This window comes from Ovis aries, chromosome 12 (genome assembly GCF_016772045.2).
Source record: "Ovis aries strain OAR_USU_Benz2616 breed Rambouillet chromosome 12, ARS-UI_Ramb_v3.0, whole genome shotgun sequence".
Lineage (NCBI taxonomy): Eukaryota > Metazoa > Chordata > Mammalia > Artiodactyla > Bovidae > Ovis > Ovis aries.
This window is the reverse complement of record NC_056065.1, coordinates 25385165-25413129: the sequence shown is the minus strand read 5'-3', so window position 1 is coordinate 25413129 and position 27965 is coordinate 25385165. Positions and strand designations below refer to the sequence as shown.

At 39.8% G+C, this 27965-nt stretch overlaps 2 protein-coding genes across 5 annotated transcripts in view; one reads left to right on the top strand and one right to left on the bottom strand.

Moving 5' to 3' along the window:
- AIDA (axin interactor, dorsalization associated) overlaps window positions 1–21690 on the top strand; it is a 48767-nt gene extending 27077 nt beyond the window's left edge. Inside the window, exons 7-10 of the mRNA XM_004013613.5 lie at window positions 15307–15429; window positions 17414–17536; window positions 19630–19747; window positions 19859–21690. Of these exons, the coding sequence (XP_004013662.3) occupies window positions 15307–15429; window positions 17414–17536; window positions 19630–19747; window positions 19859–19955 (461 nt within the window). The 3' untranslated portion in view covers window positions 19956–21690. The remainder of the gene's footprint in view (window positions 1–15306; window positions 15430–17413; window positions 17537–19629; window positions 19748–19858) is intronic.
- A 1453-nt stretch (window positions 21691–23143) lies between these two features.
- The window catches only part of MIA3 (MIA SH3 domain ER export factor 3), a 55537-nt gene continuing 50715 nt past the window's right edge, over window positions 23144–27965 (bottom strand). For 2 of the 4 annotated variants that reach the window (XM_012187082.5, XM_042257096.2), the window contains 5 exons: window positions 27415–27483; window positions 27210–27289; window positions 27000–27071; window positions 25374–25524; window positions 23814–24382 (listed from right to left, as the gene is read on the bottom strand). In XM_012187082.5, the coding sequence (XP_012042472.3) occupies window positions 24069–24382; window positions 25374–25524; window positions 27000–27071; window positions 27210–27289; window positions 27415–27483 (686 nt within the window). In that variant the 3' untranslated portion in view covers window positions 23814–24068. Of the gene's footprint in view, window positions 24383–25373; window positions 25525–26999; window positions 27072–27209; window positions 27290–27414; window positions 27484–27965 lie in introns of all 4 variants that reach the window. The other 2 variants (XM_042257097.2, XM_042257095.2) reach the window with 2 other exon arrangements.

Sequence of the window (27965 nt, the reverse complement as noted above, 5' to 3'; positions counted from 1 at the left end):
ATTGGCTTGAGCCAAAATAGGGTTTAATTTTTCTAAAGGTAGGCTTCAGTTCAATCACTCAGTTATGTCCAACTCTTTGTGACCCCATGGATGGCAGCACGCCAGGCTTCCCTGTCCATCACCAACTCCCAGAGCTTGCTCAAGCTCACGTCCATTGAGTCGGTGATGCCATCCAACTCTTTCATCCTCTGTCATCCCCTTCTCCTCCCGCCTTCAATCTTTCCCAGCATCACGGTCTTTTCCAATGATTTAGTTCTTCACATCAGGTGGCCAGAGTATTGGAATTTCAGCTTCAGCTTCAGCATCAGTCCTTCCAATGAATATTCAGGACTGATTTCCTTTAGGTTTGAAAGATAGGCTTGGTAGATTTTAAATCAAGGATGTAAATGTACAACCTGTTTTATTGGCCTGAAAATTTACCAGTATGAATATAAAGCTATTAAAATCATAAACCCAAGAGATATGAATAGACGAAGACAAAATTTTCAAGATTTAAAAAAAAAAACACTTTCTTACTGAATGACATGATTAAACTCAAATATAGGCTTAGTTTCAAAATTTTCACAAATGTGTTAGTTCCTTTAGCTCTTAGACTTAATCATACATAAAACATGTTTATTTTTGAAGCTGAAAATAATGAAATTTACCTCTTCAATGTGAAACCTGTGCATGGTTTTTGCTGTACAAATACTCAGTTCTGAGATGAACTCGAGAGAAGCAAACATGGATTTCATTTTTAGCTGAAATGAGGTTTTTCTTGCTCACACATATAAGAAGTTGCAGATTGCAGCAAAGTGTTCATTGCTTTCTTGTGAATATCAGGGCATCCTTCTTTCGTAGAAATCCAGAGTGTGCCTCGGGGCACAGTGGTGAATATCATCTTAAGAGTATGGTTAGGTCAGAGCTCTCTAAGTTCTTTTTCTTCTCCCAGAGTCTCAAGTTCTCAAATTGGAGAGAAGAATCAGAGAAAATGTTCCTCACTCAGGCATTTATTTGTTTATGTGTCTCTTCAGTCGTATCCAACTCTATGCAGCCCCGTGGGCTGTAGCCTGCCAGGCTCCTCTGTCCATGGGATTCTCCAGGCAAGAATACTGGAGAGGGTTGCCCTGCGCCCCTCCAGGGGGTCTTCCAGACCCAAAGATTGAACCCATGTCTCTTCTGTCTCCTGTATTGTCAGGTGGGTTCTTTACCACCAGCACCACCTGAGACGCCCTTACGTGTATATAAAGCAAAAGAAAATACTCTTTGATTTTGTTCTCTGGTTCTCCAGGCTAGTTTTTAGTAAGACTTGAGACTTACTGATATTAATATTTTTTCTCACTTTCAAGCTTAAGCAGGTTGGGAAACATTTCAAGATTTCCTTTTACAGCTTTTTTTTTTTCTTTTAAATGCAAGAATCCTGTCACTTGAAACTAAAGGGTTTTCTTTAGAGTTTTGCAGAGACTAAGTCATATGAGATGTCTGTTAAGTAGATTACATTTTGCAGTCCTCATCTTCAAAGCACCCAGCAACATCTAGCTTACTCTTTCTTAAAAGTACTCTCCAGTTCAGCCTTTTGACTCAGACACCTGTGAGGAACTCTTCCTTGCTTCCTGTAGGGAATGATGGATTGCCCTTTTTAAACTAGCATTTCTAACATGAAGCACATGCCCACTGGCTCCTTCCAGACTTTGTAGATGTGTGTTTATTACATAATTTTTTTTCCAAAATTAGGTATAGTGACAGTTGATACACTCTTAATGTATGTGAGCAACTTCAGGCAGGTATGATTTTAATTTACTATTTAAATGATAATGGCCATTAAGGATTTTTTCCCCCAGAATTTTAAAGCAGTTTTAAAAATGAACAGACATCTTATGATTTTTCAAACTCTTTTCTTTTTTTTTGGTAAATTATTTATTTATTTTTGGCTGTGCATGGTGGGCTGTTCTCTAGTTCTGGAGAGTGAGGGCTACTCTCTAGTTGCCATGTACAGGCTTCTTATTTCAGTGGCTTCTCTTGTGGTTGAGCACAGACTCTGGCACCTGGGTTGAGTAGTTGTAGCTCCTGGGCTCTAGAGCACAGGCTCAGTAGCTGTGGTGTGGGGCTTAGTTGCTCCACAGCATGTGGGATCTTCATGGATCAGGGACTGAACCTGTATCCCCTGCATTGGCAGGCGAATTCCTATCCATTGAGCCAACAGGGGAAACCCTTTTCCTTGGAAGCTTAAAAGAACCTATGTTCCTCAACTGCTAAACGATAAATTACTAGCTAAAAGAAATTGTGTATGTATTTTAATATTTTACCACAATTTCTACCTCTAACCTAAATTTAGCATTTCAAAAACAAATAAGTGGCCTCTCCATAACTTTTTAGATCTATATCCAATATCAGTTGTAAAGATTATCTGTAGCCAGAATTTGAAGACACATTTAATGTGTTACCTATCTGCCAAATATTGTGACCTGTTTGATCAGTATTGTTACCTTAAATTGTGTTTAAGATTATCCTCAAATAACTAAATCATTTTTTCTTAAAAGAAAAAATGCTACTTAAATGCAAAATATTATTATATATGTCCTTTTAAAATTACACTTTAGCAGCATGAAGAAATGTGCACTTAAAAAACTGGATGACAGAGAATCTGTCAGTAGTACTAGATATGTGAGTTTAGTTACAAGTCTGATAAATCTAAAGCAAAGAAAACAGATTAAATGTGTTATCACATAAATATATGATATTGCTCAGTCTACATTTTGAACACTTCACTGAACTCTGCTCTAAGAGTGGATAAAAATTTAATCTACTTTTTGCTAGTGGTATTTAATTTCCAGATCACCAAGGCAAAATAAGGACCAGTTCACCTCTCACTGTAGACCAATGCCTGTGGGAACATCTGTACAATAAGACATAAAATGTCAAGCAAGTAAGATGAACTCAATAAGCACATTGAAATCACCATGTTTTTCAAAAGATGTAATACTCAGTAATTTTCTAAAAAGGCATTGCCTCTTTAGCATTCTTGTCTAGGTGATGATGTACTACTTTTTTGGAGCAAAGACCATCATGCCATTTTCTGTTTTAGGCCAGAAGGGAAAATCATATGAGGACAGGATCTTAGGGAGTTTCACTGACTTCAGTTTCCTTGTAACCTTTGTTTTCTTCTGTGGAGTTAACCACACAGACTCCTGGTCCCTGGGCAGGCAGTCTATTCCTAGTCTGGTTCTCCATAATCTTTCTTGTCCAGAGTGTCTTGGCCCCTCACAGAGAACCACTCCATGTGAGGAGCTCCTTCTCATGCCAGAATCTGCTGTGTTATCGTTTTCCCTTGAGATAGAGCAGTTGTAGGTGTGGAATGAGGGGCCATAGCTGCTGCGCCACTTCTCCTGGTGCCAACTGCAGGCGGGAAACGTTACCCATTGCTGGACACTGCACCAGTAGTCTGGGGATTCGATGCCTGGCGCACTGCCACAGCCCCACCCCTGTACAGAGGCTATAATACAGTTAGCCAAGAGCTATTAGATCAGACATTTTCACCCATTTTTTGTTTGTTTAATTCTGGGTACAATTTGTCTTTGTTTAATAAACTTGGCGATTATTGTGATACAGTGGCACCCCACTCCAGTACTCTTGCCTGGAAAATCCCATGGACGGAGGAGCCTGATAGGCTGCAGTGCATGGGGCCACTAAGAGTCAGGTACGACTAAGGGACTTCACTTTCACTTTTCACTTTCATGCATTGGAGAAGGAAATGGCAACCCATTCCAGTATTCTTGTCTAGAGAATCCCAGCGACAGGAGAGCCTGATGGGCTGCTGTCTGTGGGGTCGCACAGAGTTGGCTGCTACTGAAGTGGCTTAGCAGCAGCAGCAGCAGCAGCCACAACTACTTTACATTTCATCTACAGCAGTTTTGACAGCAGCATCTCTCTGGGAAGAAAGCCGTGAGCTGTGACACGTCAGGATGTTCTCCTACAGGAGCGGGGGCCAACTGTTGATGGACACCTCAGAAAAGTTCTTCAGAGACAGATGAAGACTAGACATTGAATCCATTTGACCTTGACTTGTCTGGGGTCTTTGTAGCAGTTTTCTTGACTTTCACCACCTTTTATAGAACTCACAAATGCTACATGACGTTGATTGACTAAACCTGGAGACTCAATAGAGACGTTTATCACAAAACCTTCAGGATCATGTGAAATGTCATCAGTGTCAGCTTATTATTCTGAATCTTGGGCTTCACAGGTGGTACTAGTGGTAAAGAATCCGCTTGCCAACTCAGGAGACATAAGAGATGTGAGTTTGATCCCTGGGTCAGAAAGATCCCCTGGAGGAGGGCATGGCAACCCACTTCAGTATTCTTGCCTGGAGAATCCCACGGACAGAGGAGCCTGGCAGTCTACAGTCCATTGGGTCGCAAAGAGTCGGACATGGCTTAGTGACTAAACCACCACCCTAGCTGCATTCATAGATTATTTTCCACAGTTGAGGCACAATGGAATAGGACAGCTTGGAATACCAGTCCATATACAGACTACTGATAAATAGCTTTCATCACCAGGATGGACTTTGGGGCTCTAGTGCAATAAAATGACCCTAGAGCTTATGATTCACTCTTGTTACCTAACCAGAATTATCTGTAGGCTTCAGCTTGGATCCTGTTCTTCTAACTCATAGCTCTTCTTCAGAAGCCACACTGAATCAAATAATTCCCTCTACTTTTCTTTGAAAGCAGTAGGACATGTTTGCTGCAGGTGGAGGTTGGGGTCAATCAGAAGACACTGACATCATCAGGCTGCCTTCCTCCTTGCAGAGTGGAGTTTACCAGTGGCCAAAGGCTGCCCCTTTCTCGCATAAAGAGCTAAAAATGGACCTAGCTGAAGGAACATGATCTTACTGCCCACCACCACATGAGGCTCAGAGACCTGGAATAAAGTTGCTATACAGATGGCCCAGTCTCCGACCATCTCTGTGAACCTATGTTGCTAAGCGCACGAAGTTTAGATGGTGCTTACCCTTGATCACTGTCTTTTATGGAGCTGCCAAGCCACACCACCAGCACGTCCCTAGCATTCTCTAGAATCCTGGTTGAGAAATCCTGCTTTGGACAGTTAGCTGTAGCACACAGAGTTTTCTGTATTGAAAAGTGTGAGGTGGAAGTAATGGCCCCCAAAAGATGTGCATATCCTAATCCTAAGAGGCTGTAAACATGTACGTGGCAAAGAGCTTACGTTAACAATCGTAAGGTAGAGACTATCCCGCAGTACCTTTTAGGCTGTGCTGTGCTTAGTTGCTCCTGTCTGACTCTTTGCGACCCCATGGACTGTAGCCCTCAGGCTCCTCTGTCCATGGGGATTCTCCAGGCAAGAATACTGGAGTGGGTTGCCGTGCCCTCCTCTAGGGGGTCTTCCCAACCCAGGGATCAAACCCATGTCTTCTGCATTGAAGGTGAATTCTTTACAATATGAACTACCAGGGAAACCCAAGAATACTGGAGTGGGTACCCTATCCCTTCTCCAGGGTATCTTCCTGACCCAGGAGTTGAACCAAGGTCTCCTGCGTTGCAAGTGGATTCTTTACCTGCTGAGTACCAGGAAGGCCCCTCTTTTTTAGCCTTTATTGGCTTTATGGACAATTAAATTACAAAAATGGCAAATGAGACAAGGTGGTTAAAAACATGTACTCTAGGACCAGACTACTGTGTAATAAAGAACAGGTTACTTAACTTTTCTGGGTCTCAGTTTCACCTCTAAGTAAATGGGACTGACATTAACACCTATGTCATGGAGTTCTTATGTGGATTAAATTAGTTGATACATATAAAGAATTAGAACAGTGCCTGGTACATAGTAAGTGTTCTGTAAGTGTTGACTATTTGTTATATATGCAGCACTTCCACATAGAAGAACATTTGTTATTTTTGATCCTTGACCTAGAACTAAGAGCAAATTATTTTAGTTCTGGTTGGAAAAGCTTAGTTTGTACCAGATCATGTATGATCATTTCTTATCCTGATTATAGTCTTCGTTTTATGAGTGTAATTACTTGTTCTCATATTACGTTATATAGTTGACTATTTCAGTTTTACATTTAGAAATGTTTTAACATAGTGCTTTGATGTCTAATTATCATATGGTTTTACTTTTGGTACACAAACATGCTGCCTTTCTCATGTAACCCAGGAGCTGTAGCTGGTGTGGTATTATACTATTATTTTATCTTCTTTCATGCACATGTCATGTAAGACAGTGCATCTATCTATATATATATAATATATATATATTGTCTAGCCATTTGTCTACTAGAACATAATATAATCTTTAGAGCTGTGAAATTCAAAATTAATTTTAAAAAGATTTATATATTACTAATGCCGCATAATTAAATAATGAACCATTATCCAGATTTGTCTTTCAAGTTGCTTAATATGCAGTCAATAAGACAAAGCTGACAGTACATAATTATGGTTAGAGATGTTGTTGTTGAGTTGCTCAGTCATGTCTGACTCTTTGTGACCCCATGAGTCAAAGGACCCTGCTGCCCTCTTATTTTCTTGCCTTCAGTCTTTCCCGGCATCAGGGTCTTTTCCAGTGAGTTGGCTCTTCACATCAGGTGGACAAAGTATTAGAGCTTCAGCTTCATCATCAGTCCTTCCAATGAATACTCAGGGTTGATTTCCTTTAGGATTGACTGGTTTGATCTCCTTGCAGTCCAAGGGACTCTCAAGAGTCTTCTCGAGCACTGTAATTAAAAAGCATTGATTCTTCAGCACTCAGCCTTCTTTATGACCCAACTCCCATATCTACATGACTACTGGGAAAACCATAGCTTTGACTATACAGACCTTTGTCAGCCAAGTGACATCTCTGCTTTTTAGTACACTCTCTAGGTTTGTCATAGCTTTTCTTCCAAGGAGCAAGCGCCTTTTAATTTCATGGCTATAGTCACCATCCACAGTGATTTTGGAGCCCAAGAAAATAAAGTCTGCCACTGTTTCCATTGTTGCCCCATCTATTTGTCATGAAGTGATGGGACTGCTTGCCATGATCTTCGTTTTTTGAATGTTGATTTTTAAGCCAGCTTTTTCACTCTCCTCTTTCACTTTCATCAAGAGACTCCTCAGTTCCTTTTCACTTTCTGACATAATGGTGGTGTTAGCTGCATATCTGAGGTTATTGATATTTCTCCCAGCAATCTTCATTCCACCTTGTGTTTCATCTAGTCTAGCATTTTGCATGATGTACTTTGCATATAAGTTAAATAAGCAGGATGACAATATACAGCAGCCTTGTCACACTCCTTTCCCAATTCTGAACCAGACAGCTGTTCCATGTCTGGTTCTAAATGTTGCTTCTTGACCCACATACAGGTTTCTCAGGAGACAGGTAAGGTGATCTGGGTATCCCATCTCTTTAAGAATTTTTTCTTAAAAATTATGGATGAACAAAAAAGGCTAAGGGATATCAGCACAGGTAATCTAGCTGGAACTGAGACTCAGAGTGTGTAGTAGTTAGTGATACAGGGAGAGAGCATCTTGGAAACTATCATGAAATAGCTTGAATAGTTACCTTTCTATATCATTTGTAATCTTCAATTATCAACTTGCAGATAGTCTTTAATAAGGTATAAAGAGGGTAATGGGCTTGCAAAAGAGTTGGACATGACTTAGCGACTAAACAACAACAAAGAGGGTAAAACTCAATCTTCATGTGATGGAGTGTTTTCACCCTACCTTGAATTATAGAATAATTAAGCTGAATAAATTAATTATCTTTCAACTTGAAATCACTGCCTTTGTATTGCATTGTTAGAAATATATTTTCTAGTTAGATTTTAATGTGGTCTGAGGCAGAAGTTTGCTGGTAACAAGGAAAGAAACGTCATCCCATTGACTCACTTCAACTAAAAGAGCTAGATGATTATAGATTATGAAACTAATTCATCCAAAGGTAAAACTAGTTTTAATGTTCAGTTAGGAAAAACATGGTGACTGCAGCCATAAAATTAAAAGACACTTGCTCCTTGGAAGAAAATCTATGACAAACCTAGACAGCATATTCAAAAGCAGAGACATTACTTTGTCAACAAAGGTCCGTATAGTCAAAGCTATGGTTTTTCCTCTAGTCATGTATGGATGTGAGAGTTGGACCATAAAGAAAGCTGAGTGTGGAAGAATTGATGGTTTTGAACTGTGGTGTTGGAGAAGACTCTTGAGAGTCCCTTGGACTGCAAGGAGATCAAACCAGTCCATCCTAGAGGAACTCACTCCTGAATATTCAATTGGAAGGACTGAAGCTGTGGCTCCAATACTTTGGCCACCTGATGCAAAGAATTGACTTATTAGAAAAGACCGTGATGCTGGGAAAGATTGAAGGCAGGATGAGAAGGGGATGACAGAGGATGAGGTGGTTGGATGGCATCACCAACTTGATGGACGTGAGTTTGAACAAGCTCTGGGAGTTGGTGATGGCATGCTGCAGTCTATAGGGTCTCAAAGTGTCAGACACAACTGAACTGAACTGGGAGAAACATAGTTCTCAATAGAACTTGTAGTTCTGTTCGTTCCCATAGTTAATAGTTCTCAAAGAAAGAAAATCTATCATTGACTTTGGATATTGGATAAGAAACCACTTTTGACTGTCAAAAAAGAAAAAAAAAAGCCATAATCAAAGTGAAAAAGACAAGGGCCTACCATCCTTAATATAGAAGTAAAAATTTTGAGTTGCCTCAACAAAGACCACAGGCATATTAAAAGTCTGAGCAAAAAACATGACCAGACAGTACACACACACATACAGACATACAGAGATGTACCAGTAGCTCTTAAAAATGTGAAGAGATACTCTAGAACTACTTTAATTGGGGCTGACAGATTCTCATCCACTGCTGGTGGAAGTACAAAATAATACAGTCCCTTTGAAGGGGAGTTCAGGATTAATTAACAATAACAACAGAAATATACATTTATTCTCAGGTCCAGCAATCTCACTTCAGGAATTTATTCTCAAGATATACCTCTAGTAATATGAAGAAAACATTTGCATATATACCAGGTTGTTTATTTCTGTATAATCTATAATAATAAAGTACTAGAACCAACTAACTGCCATATGTAGGTTGGCTGAGTAACACTATAGTATACTATAGGTAATAGTTAGGAAAATCTCCATGAACTGATGATTTTTCAGAATATATTGTTATATAAGTAAAGTATATCAGGGCAATTCACATTGGCAGAATAAGGAGGAATCTCTCATAATTTTCTGAATAAATCTCTTCTTGGACTTCCCTGGTGGCTCAGTGGTAGAGAATCTGCCTGCCAGTACAGGAGAGATGGGTTCAGTCCATGGCCCAGGAGGATCCCACATGCCCTTGCGTCACAATATTGAGCCTGTTGTCTAGAGCCTGGGAACCACAACTGCTGAAGCCCACGTACTCTAGAGCCTGTGCTCCAGAACAAGAGAAGCCACCACAGTGAGAAGCCCTCGCGCCACAACTAGAGAGCAGCCTGCACAGCAGTGAAGACCCAGCACAGCCAAAACTAAAAATACTAATAAATAAAAATTATTTTAAAAATTCCTCTAAGTCTCTTGATTTTTAAAAATTCTAGCAGGCTAAAAACAGAACACTTTGCTGGATGCTTTGAGCCAAAATCATACTTTAGCATTCGTTTTTAGATCAAGAACAAAATGTGTCCAGTATATCCTCTTTCCGTCAACATTCCAGAAGTCTTAGCCAATGCACTAGGACCAAAAACAGAAATAAAGATAAAAATTATTTGTAGGTTTTATGAATATGTATGTAGAACATGCAAAAGCACCTTTTGCATAGATAAATCAATAGAAATAATAACAGAGTTTATCAGAGAAATAATAACAGAGTCCCTGGATATAAAATCTGTACATAAGAACAGATTCTGTATGCTTATTGTGATCATTTTGCAATATACAAATATTAAATCATTACATTGTGTACCTGAAACTAATATATTGTATGTCAATCATAGCTTGATTTTTGAAAATTATGTACCAAAAAAAGGATTTTATCTCTATAGGCAAGCAACAGTTGTTTAGAAAATGAGATATATTTTAAATTTATTTTTAATTGGAGGATAATTGCTTTACAGTAATGTGTTGGTTTCTGCCATACAATAACATGAATCTGTCATAGGTATACATACATCTCTTCCCTCTTGAACCTCCTCCCATCTTTCACCCCATCTCAACCTTCTAGGTTGTCACAGAGCACAGGAGTTGAGCTCTGCATCATATAGCAAATTTCCACTGGCTGTTTTACATTTGGTAATGTACATGTTTCCCTGCTACTCTCTCCATTCGCCCCGCCCTCTCCTTCCCCCACCGTGTCCGTAAGTCTGTTCTCTACGTCTGTGTCTCCAGTAGAGAAAGAGGAGTGGCTCAGTCGTGTCCGAATCTTTGCAACCCCATGGACTGTAGCCCACCAGCCTCCTCGGTTCATGGGATTTTCCAGGCATGACTGGAGTGGGTTGCCATTTCCTTCTCCAGTGGATTTTCCTTACCAGGGATCGAACCCGGGTCTCCCGCATCATAGGCAAACGCTTTACCCTCCAAGCTACCAGGGAAGCTCCTACATTGCTGCCCTCCAAATAGCTTCATCAGTACCATCTTTCTAGATTCCATATTTATGCATTAATAAACAGTATTCATTTTTCTTTCTGACTGACTTCACTCTGTATAATAGGCCCTAGGTTCATCCACCTCATTACGACTGACTCAAATGCATTCTTTTTATAGCTGAGTAATATTCTTTCGTATGTATGCACCACAACTTCTTTATCCATTTATCTGTCAGTGGACATCTAGATTGCTTCCATGTCCTAGCTGTTGTAAACAGTGCTGCAGTGAACCCTGGGGTACATGTGTCTCTTTCAGTTGTGATTTTCTTAGGATATATGCCCAGTGGTGGGATAGTTGGGTCATATAATAGCTCTATTTCTGGTTTTTTAAGGAATCTCCATACTGTTCTGTACAGTGGCTGTATCAGTTTACATTCCCACCAACAGTGCTAAAGGTTTCCCTTTCCTCCACACCCTCTCTAGCACTTATTGTTTATAAATAAGAAAATGAAATATTTTGACATTTATAATAATATCAGAAAATAACATAGTTTAATAAATCAACAAGAGAAGTATAAAACCCATATGAAGAAAACAGTTAAAGTTTACTGAGAGAAATTAAGTCTTAAATCAATGGAGAGATATATTCCAGTTCATGGGTTGGAAGAAGCAATTTGTAAAGATGTGACTATTTCTAAAATTGAGCTGAACTTCACCACAGTCCTAACAGTGTTTTTGTTGTTTGCCTTTTTTTTTTTTTAAGAAGTTGACAGCTCTTGTTATAATTTACATGGACATGCAAAGGGCTGAAAGTAGTTAAGACCTGAAGAATAATGTCAAGGCGGGAGAATTTGATTTACTAAATGTTGAGACTTTTGTAAAATTATAGTAATCAAGACACTCGTGGTAGTGATGCAAAGATAAACAGTCCAGTGAAAGAATGGGGGGCCCTGGAAACCGACCCGCTTATTGTCAATGCATATCCATGGGTAAGATGACAGTCTGTTAAATAAGTAGTGCTGGGACAATTGAGTGTCGATGTGAAATCGAATGAGATTGGCCTCCTACCACATGCCATAGTAAAAAGTGAATTCTACCTGGATTATATAATTAAATGTGAATGGCAAACATAAGAATACCTTCATGACCTTGGAGGGGGAAAGATTTCTTGAATAGGACGCAGAAAGCACTGACTATAAATGAATTTAGAGGCTGAGAGATTTGAGTACATTAGCATTTAGAATAAACAGAGAAAAGGCATCCTAAACATGCAGGACTGATATTGGTGTTAAAAGTCGAGACTAGCTGTTGTCTCTTTGGGAGAAAGAGTGATCTGGGTATGTGTTGGGGGCACAGATCAGGCTCCTAGGTCGCTGGGAATATCTATCTTTCCTGAATATATTACCGTTCAATATAAAGGTTTTTTTTCTTAAAAAGGAAAGCCACTGGAAAATTATGTAAATTAAAATATCCAACAAAATGCTTGTGTCACAATATTAGAGACTCAGTAAGAGAAAGGTGAAGATTTCAGTAGTAAAGTGGGGAAACTAATTGAGCAGACACTTCAGAAAAAGGTAAATCCAAATGCTTATTTTTAAATGGAAAGGTGCTCAACCTCATTAATCATTGGAAAATATAATTAAAACTAGTTTGGGGACACATTGAGAAAGTAACATTGACATATATGTAAATACTGTCACATGTAAGGTAGATAGCTGGTAGGACTCTGCTGTATTACACAGCGAGCCAAGTCTGCGGCTCTGATGACCCAGGGGTGGGGCCATGGGAAGCTCAGAGAGGAGGGGATAAATATATAATTATGGCTGATTCATGTTGTTGTTCGGCAGAAACCAACACAACATTGTAAAGCAATTGTACTCCAGCTAAAAAATGTGAAAAAAAAAACCTAAATTGGTGTTTCTCCACACCTGAATTGGCTAAAAAGAAGAATCTGACAACTCCAAGCATTAGTGAGGATGTGGAACAATGGGAATTCTACTAGGAGCAGAAATTGGCATACCCATTTTGGAAAATAGTTTGTAATCACATAGCAGACATGGAGGTACTACACCACGTGACTCAGTAATTCCTCCCTTTGGAAATGTGTGCTTATGTGGAGCGGAACATGTGTCCAAGAATGTTTATAGCAGCAGCATTGTTACAGTTTCCAAAAACTTGAAGCATCTCAAATGCATATCAACAGAAGAATGGATACAAAAACCGTGGTATGTTTATACAACCTATATACTATACAGTTATAAAACTGAACAAATTACAGTTACTGACAACAGTTTGATAAATCTAAAGTTCAAAAGCAGGCAAAACATAATTATACAGGGATGCTTTTTAGTAGTGATTTTAAAGGGTGGTGAGGAGGAATTCAAAAGAGCGTTCGATGGGGAGAGAAGGGAGCTCCTGAGGTCATGCTTATAGTTTCTGACCTCAGTGGTGGTTACATGGATGCTTGCTTTCCAGCTTTTCATTAAGCTGTGCACTCGTTTTATTTGTTTTTCTGAATATGTGTTAGATTCACAATTAAAACATTTTTTAAAGAATGGTTAAGTGGGTGCAATAAAGACCTTTTATCTTTAGTGTAAGAAAGCCTGTGGGGGGAAAAAAAAAAAAGAAAGCCTGTGAATATTTAAAGTATGTTGAAATATGGCAAAATATTCCACATAAGAAAGTTAATGTTACTTATGAAATGGTATTAAATACTGGTGTGAATGTCCTATTTTTGTTTTTTGCTTTTATCTTTCTGCCTTTTCATTAGCCAAAATTTTCTTTAACCAAGTATCACCAGGTAAGACTCTTGGATTTCTATAGTAATTTTCATGTCATAAAATTCCCTCATTGTAAGTGTATAGTTCAGTGACTTGATAAATCTATAATAATATTGTGCATCTATCTGTTTGATCCAATTTGAGAACATTTTCGTTGCCCTCTAAAATTCCCTCAAGCATGTTTGCAGTCACTAAATGTAGTCTGAATGTGGTAAGTTGATTGATTCATGTACTTCAAATACTTAATCATTAACGGTAGGATAGGCCTTCCCAGGTGGTCCAGTGGTTAAGAGTCCGCCTGGCAGTGCAGAGGACACATGTCAGATCCCTGGTCTGGGACGATCCCCCATGCCATGGAGCATCTAAGCCCATGCACCACAACTTCCACAGCCCACACACCCTGGAGCCTGTGCTCTGCAACAAGAGAAGCCACTGCAGTGAGAAGGCCACAACTAGAGAAAGCCAGCATGCAGCAAAGAAGACCCAGCACAGCCAAAAATAAATAAAGGAATGATGGTTTAATCTTTAAAAAAGTAAAAGCAGGACAACACATTGTTGGATAGAAATGTGAAGAATGTCAGCTAATGTCCTTTATAAATGTTCAGTTCAGTTCAGTTCAGTCGCTCAGTTGTGTCCGACTCTTCGCCACCCCATGAATCGCAGCACGCCAGGCCTCCCTGTCCATCACCAACTCCCGGAGTTCACTCAGACTTGCGTCCGTCGAGTCCGTTATGCCATCCAGCCGTCTCATCCTCTGTCGTCCCCTTCTCCTCCTGCCCCCAATCCCTCCCAGCATCAGAGTCTTTTCCAATGAGTCAACTCTTCGCATGAGGTGGCCAAAGTACTGGAGCTTCAGCTTTAGCGTCATTCCTCCCAAAGAAATCCCAGGGTTGATCTCCTTCAGAATGGACTGGTTGGATCTCCTTGCAGTCCAAGGGACTCTCAAGAGTCTTCTCCAACACCACAGTTCAAAAGCATCAATTCTTCAGCGCTCAGCCTTCTTCACAGTCCAACTCTCACATCCATACATGACCACAGGAAAAGCCATAGCCTTGACTAGACGGATCTTAGTCGGCAAAGTAATGTCTCTGCTTTTGAATATACTATCTAGGTTGTTAGGTTGTATAATTTTGGGTACTGTATACATATTAAAATCAACTTTTGTTTGCATTTGTTGCCTGTCAGTTATTTGAAATAAATGAACAAACTGTACAGGTGATTTCTTTCTTCATATTTTCTCTGGGGGGAATGCTCTTTTGTGATTTTGGGTGGTTTTCTAGTGTTAAAAACTTGAATCAATTTATAGAAAAGATTTCAAACATACAGTTGCTCTTGTGGTTTTATGTAACATTCTCAGCAGGACTGATTTCTGACAGAATAGATCATAAAGAATATGAAGGATGAAGAAAGCAGTGGGAAATGAGACTGTCAAGTTATTCAATTAAATGTATAAATATTAAGTTATAAGTTATTTCCTCCATTAATAGTAAATGACTTGTTGATTGATTCTGATATTTTTCAAGCTTTAGGAAAAGGTAACAAATGTTTAAAAAGCTTTTTCTGTCTTTGTTCTACCACTTCACATTGAAATACAGGATATATACATAGGAATAAATGTGAAGTGTAAATACTGTATGAATATATTACATACATTATTAATTACATGGTAATTTGTAATTCAGCTTCCTGGAGTGGAATTTTTAACAAACTTGAGTTAGTAATTTATGCCCTCATGTTAAATATGGAGTATGGAAGTATAGATATATTTTATGTATAATTAAGAATTTGTCTGAAAAGAATAACATCAAGTATTTGGGAGTTTTGGTAACCAGAATAATGCCTGCCTAGTTACTAAGCCAATTAAGAGCAAAGCAATATTTTCTCTATGTTGTTAAAAATGTTTACCCTGGAATTATTGGTGGAACTCATTTTTATTGCCGTTTCTCTGTTGCCAGGTACTTTATTACCAAGGTTGCCATCAGAACCAGGAATGACGTTACTCACTATCAGGATTGAGAAAATTGGCCTGAAAGATGCTGGGCAGTGCATTGATCCCTATATCACAGTTAGTGTAAAAGGTCAGTAACTGCGTATACCTATCTTCTCTCTGGTGAATTTTAAAGTGTTGCTTCTCATTTGGGACTTTTGGGGGGTTCGTGAGGGGGTTTTGTCTGTGACAGTTCATTTAGGTTCATTTAATAGTGATGCAAAATCCTGGGAAGATGGGGTCATCATTCCTTTTCCAAACATTTCTCAGAGATTTACAGAAAATATTTTCCTATTCATAACTTATACTCACAGTTGCTTTTGGTTTTTTCTCGGTGTGTGTCTTTTTATTCGTCCAGATTCCATCAGGGGTGCTGACTACACAGACACACTGTCTTTTATAGTAGATACATCCTTCAGGAAACAGGTTAAAGAAAGGTCCCCCACTTTCCAAGGATGTGTGGTTTTCTTTGCAAAGCCCAGTGCTCTCTGTTTTCCTGTGCCTCTGCTTCAGGCCCTCTGATTCCTGTCCAACAGAGGTTTGTACACAGGAGAGCTCTGCAGAGGTGGATGAGAATCGGCCTTCAGTGAATCATGAGTGGAGATAGGGAAACAGGACATATACATAAACTCTACTCCCTGAATATATCCTGCAGGACATTAGACAAGTGATATACTTTTTAATTCTTAACTATGTCACTGTCATTATTAAGCATGATTACTCCTAGGATTTGTTTTTTTGTACTGTTCAAGGTGGCAAACTGTTTACTCCTTGAAAACTACTTTTTTGATTGGTGGGTTAAGAGGGAAACTGCAATGGTTGAATTCTTTTGTCATTGCTAAGCTTTTTATACAGCACTTTACTTGTAAGGCACTCAACAGTCTTTTAAAAATAATTATTGGGTGACTGGGAATGAAACTGTCATACTATTATTCAGAAATAACTGCTCAGTTAATCCAATCTACAGTTAATAAACCTACAGTTTAAGATAAACAGATGTGGACTAAAATTAACTAGAGGGAATGCTTACCAATCATAGAAACATTGAGACCCATGGGTTCTTTAGTACCAAGTAAGCGAAAAAAGGATTTTGGCAACAAAGAAGAATTTTGACATGAAAACACCATGATCCTCAGCACTGATGCTGTGATGCTTTAGCCTCTGGTTCTGTGAGCTCTCAAATCTACCCGTCTACTGCAGAGTATTTCTACACTAGGTTATTTGATAGGCCATTCATAAAACTGCATCTCTCTCAGGAATGAACACTTGTAAAATTTTTTTTAAAAAGTAATGAAATGTAGATACTATATTACCTTTGCATATGGTTGAACTGAAACGTGTTTTATGTAAATATCTTCAGGAACTGAAGTAATCAAACATACTCTCTTGTTTGAAGGTCCCTAAGATGGGTCTGTTGAATAATACATAAACAGTTGAGTGATCATTAAATGAGTCTGTGTTGGATTTCATTAAACTGGCTCTAGAAATTACAGCCATCTACCCTACATCGTGTGCCGTCTGGTTATTGGAAATCAGCTTATGTTGTAGCACATAGCATCAGGATATAAGTAATAGACATAAGGAGTGTTCATTCCTGGCAAGGTTTCCTTGGCAGCTATCGTGTCCACTGTTCGGTCCTCTGTCATGAATACAGCAGGGTAATGCTGCTGATGTTCAGTTTACAGGCCTTTCCATGCCATGCACCTGGGCAAGGTTGGGAAGCCAGGGTAGGGGTACCATTGTGGTGTAGTACATCCCCAAATGTAAATCACAAAAATACACTGGCCTACTCCCCCAGAAGATATCTCTTAGCCAGAAGGATCCAATTCCATGATCTGTAAGGAGGCTTCCTTCCCCACCCATGGGGTCTCCCACCCTCTCTGCTTTGCACCCTCCACATGACCTCAGAAACCAGTCACCTTCAGGTACCTGCTCACCCCAGACACGGGTTTCTGTCAGCCTGAGAATCTCCTCTCAGCTCTCGCCTCTTCAGGAAACAGCCCATTGTGGTTCCTTTGCAGTTTTTAAGTCTGTGTGTTTGAGGGCTCTGAGCAGAAACTTTGTTTGCTCTCTAGATCTGAATGGCATAGATTTAACTCCTGTGCAAGATACTCCTGTGGCTTCAAGAAAAGAAGATACGTATGTTCATTTTAACGTGGACATTGAGCTCCAGAAGCATGTTGAAAAGTTAACCAAAGGTTTGTGATGCTAAAAGTAGAACTGTATTCAGAATTTGACTCTTCCTCTTCTCCGACTTTGAATCTGTTGTGTACAGTGCCGTCGTTTTAACTGAAACTAATGCTGGCGAGCATACTTTGTGCTGACAAGCATTTCAGTTATTCTTCCTATAGGCTATTCTCGTTTCACATCTTGCTCTTACTTATAAATGCCATGAAGGGTAGAGCTGTGCATACCAGAAATGCAGGAAATATATTACCTAGAGATGACGCAGATGAATAATGAATTCTTTTAATGATGGTATCATATTTGGGCTTTAATGTTTCCAAATGTGACTTTACTTTTGCATTTATTCAGACCTCAGACACAATCACAGGGACAAGGAGATAGGTCCATAGCTGAAAAAGTATGATCTGCTATCTTAGAAATCTGAGGATTTTTAATAATAAAATGCCTCTATTATTGCCGTGGAAGGGAGAAGAGAAGCTATTGTTTTGTGGACAGGGCAGGGTCATGCACCTGGGGACAGAAGGTCACTGGTAACCTAACAGCTGTAATCCTTGTGTGTTGGTAGTAGACGCTAAATATGCCCTCCTTGGGAGTTCCCTGGTGATCCAGGTGTTAGGACTTGGCACTTTCTACTGCTGGGGCCTGGATTTCAGTCCCTTGTCAGGGAACTAAGATCCCATGAGCCACGTGGTACAGCAAATAAATAAGCAAGCCCATCTCCCCCTCAATCACATCCCTTTGCCTCCTAAGCGTTAGGTTTTTCTTTCCTTCCTTGACATGCGGAATGCTTCATTTGGACCCAGGCACCAGAACTGCACACACATTTCTGAACATTGTGAAACTTGTAGTCAGCTGGTAGTTTTGTCATCCATAAAAGTGTTAGATGTATGTTGGTTGTCTATAAAAGCAAAGCAAGACCCAGCACCACCCTGGTTAAGGCCGTGTTAGTAAGGAGTCGGTTAAGAATGAGAGCCCGGCATCCTTCTGTCTCTTTCCTTGTCTTCGTTAGAGATTAATTATTTTTGGCTATGTGGATGAGGCAACTTATTATTCTGTTTTCAGCGTTTTTCTGTAGGAGAAGGCAATGGCACCCTACTCCAGTACTCTTGCCTGGAAAATCCCATGGATGGAGGAGCCTGGTAGGCTACCGTCCATGGGATCACAAAGAGTAGGACGCGACTGAGCGACTTCACTTTCATTTTCATGCATTGGAGAAGGAAATGGCAGCCCACTCCAGTGTTCTTGCCTGGAGAATCCCAGGGATGGGGGAGCCTGGTGGGCTGCCGTCTATGGGGTCGCACAGAGTCGGACACGACTAAAGTGGCTTAGCAGCAGCAGCAGCAGCAGTGTTTCTCTGTAGGGAGGTGGAAAGAGCTTATCTGTAGGACTTTGGGGAGAGAAAAACTGTTTCATCACCACTTGCTCATTGTGTGTGTGTGTTTTTTAGGGAGAGGGGTGGGAATAGGTCTGCTTTCTAAGCACCTTGCAAAGTGCTGCGTTTACAGAAGGACTTGTTACTCCAGGAAAAACAAAGCAGGGCTTTGGACACTGAAAAGTGTATTAGGAAGTAGTTAACATTTAAAAACGGAACCAGCACATGATTTGTGTTGTTCAAACTTAAAAACACGCCAGATAGTGAATTTTTTGTTTTTAATTTGGGTGGGGAGAAACTAAGTTTGGATTTTTTTTGATGAGCTCTTTTAATGTGCCTTTTCTACTTAATGAGTTTCTGTGAGTAATGTTCATACTGAACAAGTATCTTCTGTGTTCTTTTTTGTAGTATTTAGTGTTTTCTATTCTTAATATTTTCTAATTCTATCTGTGGATAAACTTATTTACATTCTTGAGTCAGTCTGGCTCAAGTTTTGCTCTACTTTGTATAGTTGGATCGTACAGACACATGCCCTTCCTTTAGGTACAGAAGAGTTTGGGGGTGACACAGTCAGCCGTATCATCAGAGAGGCATCAGTTTGACAAAGGTTACTTTGCTGTGACCCTTTATGACAGTTGTTGCTTGTTCACTGGCCTCTGGTTAGCAGAGAAAATTTATTTAGACACTAGAATGGGCTGTCTGTGGCTAATGTGTTTTGCTTTAATTCCTTAGGTGCAGCTATTTTTTTTGAATTCAAACACTACAAGCCTAAAAAAAGGTTTACCAGCACCAAGTGTTTTGCTTTCATGGAGATGGATGAAATTAAACCTGGGCCAATTGTAATAGAACTGTAAGTGATGCACATACAGAATGAGTACTAATGAATGGTGGCTAGTATCTCGTCTTAGTATGTGACCCTGGAATCAATCGCTTATCAACGGTTTTTCTGTTGTGGTTACAGATACAAGAAACCCACTGACTTTAAAAGAAAGAAATTGCAGTTATTGACCAAGAAACCACTTTATCTTCATCTGCATCAAACTTTGCACAAGGAATGATCCTGACATGAGTATCCTGGAACTTCTGTGAATCTCACCACTCCATAGAATCCATCACTGCTCTGTGTAGCATACATACCCATCAACAGGCAGGAAGCAACCTGGACCCAGGCCGGCAGGCCAGAGTGAGTCCATTACAAGCTGTAGCACAGAATTCAAAGTCCAGCATCACTGACATAACAGACTCTCTGGATACAGGCTTATTGTAGATCTTGAAACGTTTTCACTTTCCTATTAATTGTGCAATTAATAGTCTCTTTTCTAACTTACCACTACTCCTGCCCAACTTCCTGGAACAACACTGTGGTGGGTGGGATGTGCTCATCTTCTAACGTAAAACAGCAATAAGAACGTGCTAGAGTTTACACACCTGTCCACTTCTGCTCCAGTATGCTCTTTAGCTTTCCAAGTTAATGTCAGACTTCGGGTTGATGTGGGGAGAAGAGCATGAGGCTGCTAGAGGAAATGGGGCCAGTTATGCTGCCCAAGGTCAGTCTGGAAGCTTATAGGCTGCTCCTCAAGAGACAGCCTCCATTCACCCTGATCTCATGGTTTTCCTGCCCAGAAATCGTGTGCCTTGGTCAGTCTCCCACATGGGAGTGTTCGCAGGTTGTAGCTGGAATTTTTCCAGATGACCAGATTGTTCTTCTGAAAGTGAGCATATTTTTAGTCACGTTGATTAGCTTTTTTCCTACATCACATTGTTATTCTTTCTGATAGTGATTCTAGGGTTAATGAAACCATCTCAGAATAATTACAAATTCTTGGTGGGTTTATGTCTTCTAAATCGTGTAATCTAAAAATAATTTGAGTCAGATGATGATGATATACTGCAGGAATAACTGCTGTTTTTCTGACAACTGATTGTGAAACCTTAAAACCTGCATACCTCTTCTATAGTGATGAGTATGCAAATCTGGAGATATTCTATTTTTTTTTTATATAGGTAGATAGGATTGCCATTTATTTCCTATTTAGATATATTGACATTCATCCATATGGAAATATGCAGGTCATTAGCTTATTATAATTTGACTATTTACATTCTTTTGACTTAATAATGGGGCCTAAGTAAAACTTTCATAGTACATACACGGTGGATATTTGATACACAGAACATGAAGATTTGGGGTGGGTGTTCTGTGGGTTAGATGTGGAGCCCACATATTTAATATTCACTATTTTAAATGACCAACACTAGAATGAGCAAAATGCAGTGCCAGTACTTGGCCTATTTTTTAACTAGTGTAACAAGCCTAGTCATACCATCCAGTATGTTTGCTTTTTAAAATAAGTAACCATAATTCAGTTCCAGCTGTTACACTTCAGGAGACCTCGTCTCCACTTTCAGTCATCTGTTGAGTCAGTTCTCTTTACTCTGATAGATGGAAGAATTCTCAACAAAATTGTCTTCCTTCTCATCTTCATTAGATTAATTCCAAAATCATCCCACCCACAATTATCGAGGGGATGACGAATTTGCCTTAATAAATTACTTTGTTGTTCATTCAGCTCTTATATAGACTGTGAGTTGTCAGTCCACCCCCACCCCTACCCAGCGTGTAAGCTCCTCAAGGGGCAAGAACCACATTTTCTCTGTGTCGTGTACATTTTCTGAGGTGCTTGGCAGCACTCTGTACCCTGTGGAGTACTCAGTACCTTTTGTTTGATGTTGCTGACAAGACCTAAAAATAATCCCTTAAAAAAATCTACCATTAAAGTATAGCAAAACCGACACATTGTTCTCTTTTCTCGTAGACCATAAGACATGGATATCAAGGTGATCACAATAGTATGGTTTAGATGAACTACAAGTGCCTCTTACCAGTATTAACAAAAAGCTTAAATGGAACAGAGTGATTAGCTTAGCTTTGTAATTCAGATCTGAATAACAAAATGAATTGACACAGTAGACACAGAATATCCACATCCCACAAATTCTTTTCAATGAAAAATATCAGCTTAGTGAACAATAACCAGTACTAGAGCAGACTTTCGGGCTGAAATATCGCTGCTCCATAAAAGATGATTTTAGCAACTAAGTCAAGAAAACAGTTAGCTGCAGGTGAGTTCTGAATTAGATTGGCCAAGCCTGGTGTCGCTGAGGAATGATGCCCCCCACAGCCTCTCAATTTGGCAGCTTGCCTGACCGTGCTGAAGAAGTGGTACAAACAGAGGGTTCTGGGAGGCAGCAGCATTGGCAGGTTTGGGGCCACTCAAGCCACACTTAGAGTTTCTCTCCAATTTACGGATTTTTCAATAATATGAAATATAAAATGAACACCAGAAAAGGCTTTAGAGGTAAAGAAAAAAAAGACTCCAGATTTGATTTTTAAAATAGATTTAATGTACCTTTGCTACTTTATTATCTTCCTAACTGGTATAATCTATATTAAAATATTAAATTCTGAGGTTATTATTCACCATTATTTCATGTCCTGAAGAGATCAATATACTCAAAAGCTGTATTTGTGACTTAATCTATTTTACATGATTAAAAATAACTGGAGTTTTCCTCCTAAAATTTCTATTTTTGATATTAAATAGGATGTAGAGATGGAATTTCCTTTTCCTGAAAAACTTCTTATATATTCATTATGAATTTTGGAAGACGTCTTCCTTCAAAGGCCTTTTACTTTAGTATTAAGAAAACGTTTTTGTTTCACAGTGAAGAATTTACTTTTAAGGTATTCTTAGTGGATTACTCTTAATGGTGACAAGTCATGGTCTAGATATCATTAGGTTCATCACATTATAGAACTCGAGAGAATGGGAGAGTATGATCTAGCTGTGAACAAGAATGTAAACCTTTTGTAATTCTGATTTAATGAAATCTTATTCTTAAAATGTGCTTAGTTACTAGAGTTTGAAGTGTCACGATGTTAGGACTTAGAAATATTGTTTAAAAGACACTGTATAGTAATGAGTATAGTAATTATGGTGCATTCCTCCATTCTCAGATTTATTTGCCTTTAAATATAAGTGCCAGGATTCAAATATTAACTTTGTAGCAGTATCAGTCAATGAAAAGAACTGGGTTCAGCCCATGGTTGCTGACCTAGGGCCTGTTACAAGGCTTAAGACCCTAAATCATTCTTTCTCATAGTATTTCACATGCTTTGGTCTTTTCTTGTCATATTCCTTGAAAGCCAGTGGCAAGAGATAGGAGAAATAATAGACTCTAGATCTTTTAAAAGAAATCTTACTTTATGGTCACAACGCATCATTTTCATTTTTCTGTTACGCACCCTTAACACGACAGTAAAAGCAACAGAACATCAGGTTAAGCAACTCGTTACATGTAAACTCATACTCAGAAAACCACTCTTTAAGTCAAAACCAATCAGTCACGAGAAAAGGCGCCTGCTGTCCAGATAGGCCTGGTGGCGTCTCTGAAGTGGGAGGCAGGCCTCAGCTGTGACACTTCCTGGTGACTGCGGCTGAACACCTGAGCAGCGGGCCAGGGGAGGATGCTGCCAAGTCACCAGCTTCAGTTTTGGGAACCTGAGTTTACGTGCTTCCAAAGTGGTATAAATCTCAGGAGAAAACAATCCAATGAATCCACAGACACGTGGGAAATATTAATAACCAAATTTTTATGAACTATTACTACAAAGAACTTAAGCAAGAGGGGAGATAAAATTTTAGTGATCTTTAAGTGAACATTTTTAGCGTAACAGCCTTTGCGACCAGATATTTTTTTAAAAATCAAGCTTATAAATACCATTGCTCTATATTCAACTGGTGTACACTAAAAACAGGATAATAAATGGAAATACATGTTCTTATAGCATTTCCACAGGAAATGTTCATACTTTTCACAACATTCTAAATCATTTAGCAGTAACATACGCTACATGAACTAAAACACAGGTATTTTTTTATTGCACATTTCAAAGTTGTAAGGAGGCTCCAGCTTCCAAGGTGTTTTTTTATTTTAGGGGGGAAATGATATTTTTTTAATTGTTTGGCTCAAAAACGCACACTGCCAGGGCAGCTTAGATTTAAAAACAAACCTTTTAAAATCAGCTTTTGGATTTTGAAGCCAATGAAAACCTTAACTGTAACGAATAGTGCACGGTCCACTCTCTCAGACTGAATGTCCAAGGTCAGTTATGGGCTCTGTTTTAAAGCCGGTGAGCAGTCCTGGCTAGTGCCCTGAGAGGCAGGAGGGGGCTCATCTCTGGAGCTGGAGGGTGGTAAGTCTCTTGCAGCAGAGGAAGGTGGATAATCCTGGGGCCCATGACTGGGGGGTGGTAATCGGGTACCAGGAAAAAAGTACTCTCTTGGGCCAAGAGAGCCTAAAGGTCTAAAAGGTGCATGTCCTGGTGGTAAAAATTCTCGAGGGTCGAGAGGCAGGTCCCGTTTTCCCGGTGGAACACCTGGTGCATATTCTCTTAAGCCTAGCGGTGGACGCAAACCAGGACCTGAAAAAATTAAAATTACGTCATGTAACTACATATGAACACACCTATATTTAGACAGTTCCCGGTATGTTAATCAGTTTCTCATACCCCTGGAAGTCAGGTGGTGGCTCCCAACTTTACAGATGAGGCAAACAGATTCAGCAAGTTTTAAGTTACATACCTATGGCCAGCCAGTCAGAAAGTAACAGAGGCTGGATTTCAACATCGCTCTACCTAGCTTGTGGTTTTTTTCAACTATACAATTCTCTGTATCTCATAAGAGAGCTTGATTTGTACTCAGAAATACTATGCATCACACCAAGATGATAGATTATGAAATAAGGGTTTCACTGTAAGTAAATTTTGATAAGGGAAATCCCATAGTTAGTGTGTCAATTAAAAATGCACACAGGAGCTCAGCATGGACCTACACATGCCATCAAAATCAAGGTGTGTGCCCGGCTGGGAAAGGCCTGCCAACTCCACCTAATTGAATTCAGCAGCTTTCGACCTATTAGCTGTTACATTCTACCTTCAACATGTCCTTCCTATTTATTCCCAAGGTGGGTGGTGATGGTTTCATCTTTCCTTTTATACTCTGTGACCCATTGCTTATGCTTCTATTATGGTGATTACGAGTTTTATGCTGTAAAACGTATGTCCTACAGGATCCCTTAAGCTCGTGGAGTTAGGACAGTTAATTCTATCCACTACAGAGCCTAGTATAAAGCCAGAGATGTCCAAGCAACACAGGCAGGAGGAGTATTTCTGACTTTCCGTGAACAGTCCCTTTTCCCTGTCTGCAGGAGATCCCCCCTGTGCATCTCAGTGCAGGGAGATCATGCGGCGCCCCTCGCATCCTAGCAAACTGGTGGAAAGGTTCAGATGGGTCAGCCAGCTCTACCCTTTCACTGCACAGCCCTAAGACAACAACTGTTAATATTTTACTAAGGATTAGAATGAAAAGATGAATACACTTTACAAGTCCATTACTACCATTCAGTCATCATACCAAAGGGTGGAAGAAGTGGCCGAGGTCCGAAAGGCCCACAGAGTTGAGGAGGTGGTCCATATCGGATGGGTGGCAGTAGAGGGCCTCCCACGGGGGAGCTCATGAGGGGTGTCCCTGGAAAGGGAGGGGGCCCTTTTGCAGCCATACTAACCTGCAAAGCAGAAGTAATGAAAGTTGTGAAATACCTGGATATAACAGATAAAAGCACCGACACCATAAGAGCTAAAACCCACTGAAGCAGATGTTAGCCAACTAGTGCAACAGAACTCCACCCCTCCTGTCCATCCCCGAGAACTTCGGCGGGTTAAGAGAATGTCAGAGGAAGGAACACTTTCACCGTAATCATATTATTGCTTGTATGTGCAAACAGAAAGCAAGAGGACTGTCAAAGGATATTAACAGAGGCAATTCCCAACTGAAAAAACCACCATACCACACACACTGTAACCTGTGTCTAGGGCAGCCCCTTCCTCCCATCACCACAAGAGCTCCTTTATCCATGTTAAGAATGGAAAGAACAATAAGGAATGAAAAGATCCATTTTCACATACATGTAATAAAAGCTACTATTCAGAGTACCTTACATTTCCTTTCATATGTTTTCTCATCTTGTTTTAAACATGAGGGAAAAGAAGCACAGATAATTTGCTGAAGGTCACACAGCACATAAAGAGGCTGAGTTAGAATTCACTACAGGGGGTCTGATTCCAAGCCTGCACTCGTCCTCTGCCTCCCTTCTGTCAAAGGAGGCTCCACTCTCTTTGAAGTCTGCCACTCCAAAGGGGTCTTGGGTCTTCTCCAGGTTGCCCTGGGATAAAAAGAGCTCTCAAGCGATGTGTCCTCCTGGAGTCCTGCCCTAGAGGTCGAAGGAGTTCCACACAGAGCCAGTGCTATATATATGTGAGTTCAGCAGGCACAGCTCTAACAGCCACCCTTATTCCCCAGCAACATCATCCTTTGTACTACAAAGTACTAACCTGTACTTCCCTATGGGAAACTGGGTTGGAAATTCTCAATAATGAAAATATGTATCCTGATTTCAACATAGTAAAGCACTCTGAGGTATAATCATAGGACGCTCTAGCTATCTTAGCTATGCAAGTTTCAAGAGAAGACCCTTATGTGAACATAATTTAAGGCTGCTGCTGGGAAATGGCATAATTAAAGATTTCCACTATTCATATTTCACTTACAGCAATCAACCTCTGTTACCAATCTAATTTCAGATTAGTCACAATAGGGCACAGGGCTTGCCTAGTATACCACTGGAGATATTCTTAAATAGCATACTTCCAAATATTATGAGTTTATGTAATATATGATAAACTAATTTGCCTTAGAGCTCTCATCATTGAAGCACATACCATATAGCGTTGGAGTGATGACTTTTTCACATTTTTTTAAGGTTATTTACAATAGATGCTCTAAAGAGATTAATCACTTAACCAAAACAGAAAAAAGGAGTAAAAACCAACCAACTAGACTTCAGCGACCCAGAAACACTTCCAGGTCATAAGGTCAGTATGCAATTTTAAGCAAAGCAGATTAGTGTCATGCTCCTTAGAACTTTTCTAGAAATACACCAAGTAGAAAATGCAGTGTTGCTCTCAACCTCTAAGTACTTACTGATACTGGATGCTCAGCCAAAGAAGGAATGCTGGGAACTGAAGGGCCTTCAGGCTCTTGGGGAACAGTTTGCTTTTTCAAAAAATAAATGAGATGGTACAGATAGAACACATAAAAGGAAGATGGATAAAGCAAAGAGAGGATGTTGTAGAAAAAGTTAAATGTGTCCGGAAATACCTAATAACAATTCAAAATGACCGCAGATTTTACCTTGCCCTCATCCATCACCTTAGAGGGTGAAGAGCTTCTGGAGCTGCTGTTCACCGTGGGAACAGCACCGGATTCTGGATCTGTGGAAAGCCAGAGAGCAGACTTAGGCTTGTTTAGACATGTATACACGTTCTGAAGGACTACAAAGGCCTCCGCCCACTTCCTCCACAATCTGAGACTCTGTGAACACACTCAAGTCCCTTACCAGAGGCAGAGGGTTTCCCAGATGCCTCAGAGGCCCATCGAGATCGAGGGAGAGGCCCATCCACTGATCCTTGAGAGAGAGGTAACAGAGCCCTTGCATGAATTTTTCAGAATAAACCAATTGTGGTCAGGTCAGGGTTCAATTCTACCTAAAGCAAAATTTAAAACGGTCTCCCAATACGTATGAGGAGAAATCACTTACAGTTTATGCACAAACCTACAGAATTAGAACAAGAACTATGTTGGACTGAAAGACCTGCACATTAATAGCACCAGCACCAGTCAGGTGCTGCAAGCTACCGGCAACTGTTTATAGACTTTTCAGTCTATATGTAATCTGACTTCTATATCTTCACAAGTATAAACACGTTTATGATTAGAACTAGACTTAAATAGCATTTCATATTAAAGTAATGAGAAGCAGATGTACACTGCATTAACTACAAAGTTTTAAGGCTACTTTTATAATACTCAAGAGAGGAACTCAACAGAAATTTAAAGATAAGCGTTTATACTTCACAACAAAAATCTGAAAAGAAACAATCAATGATA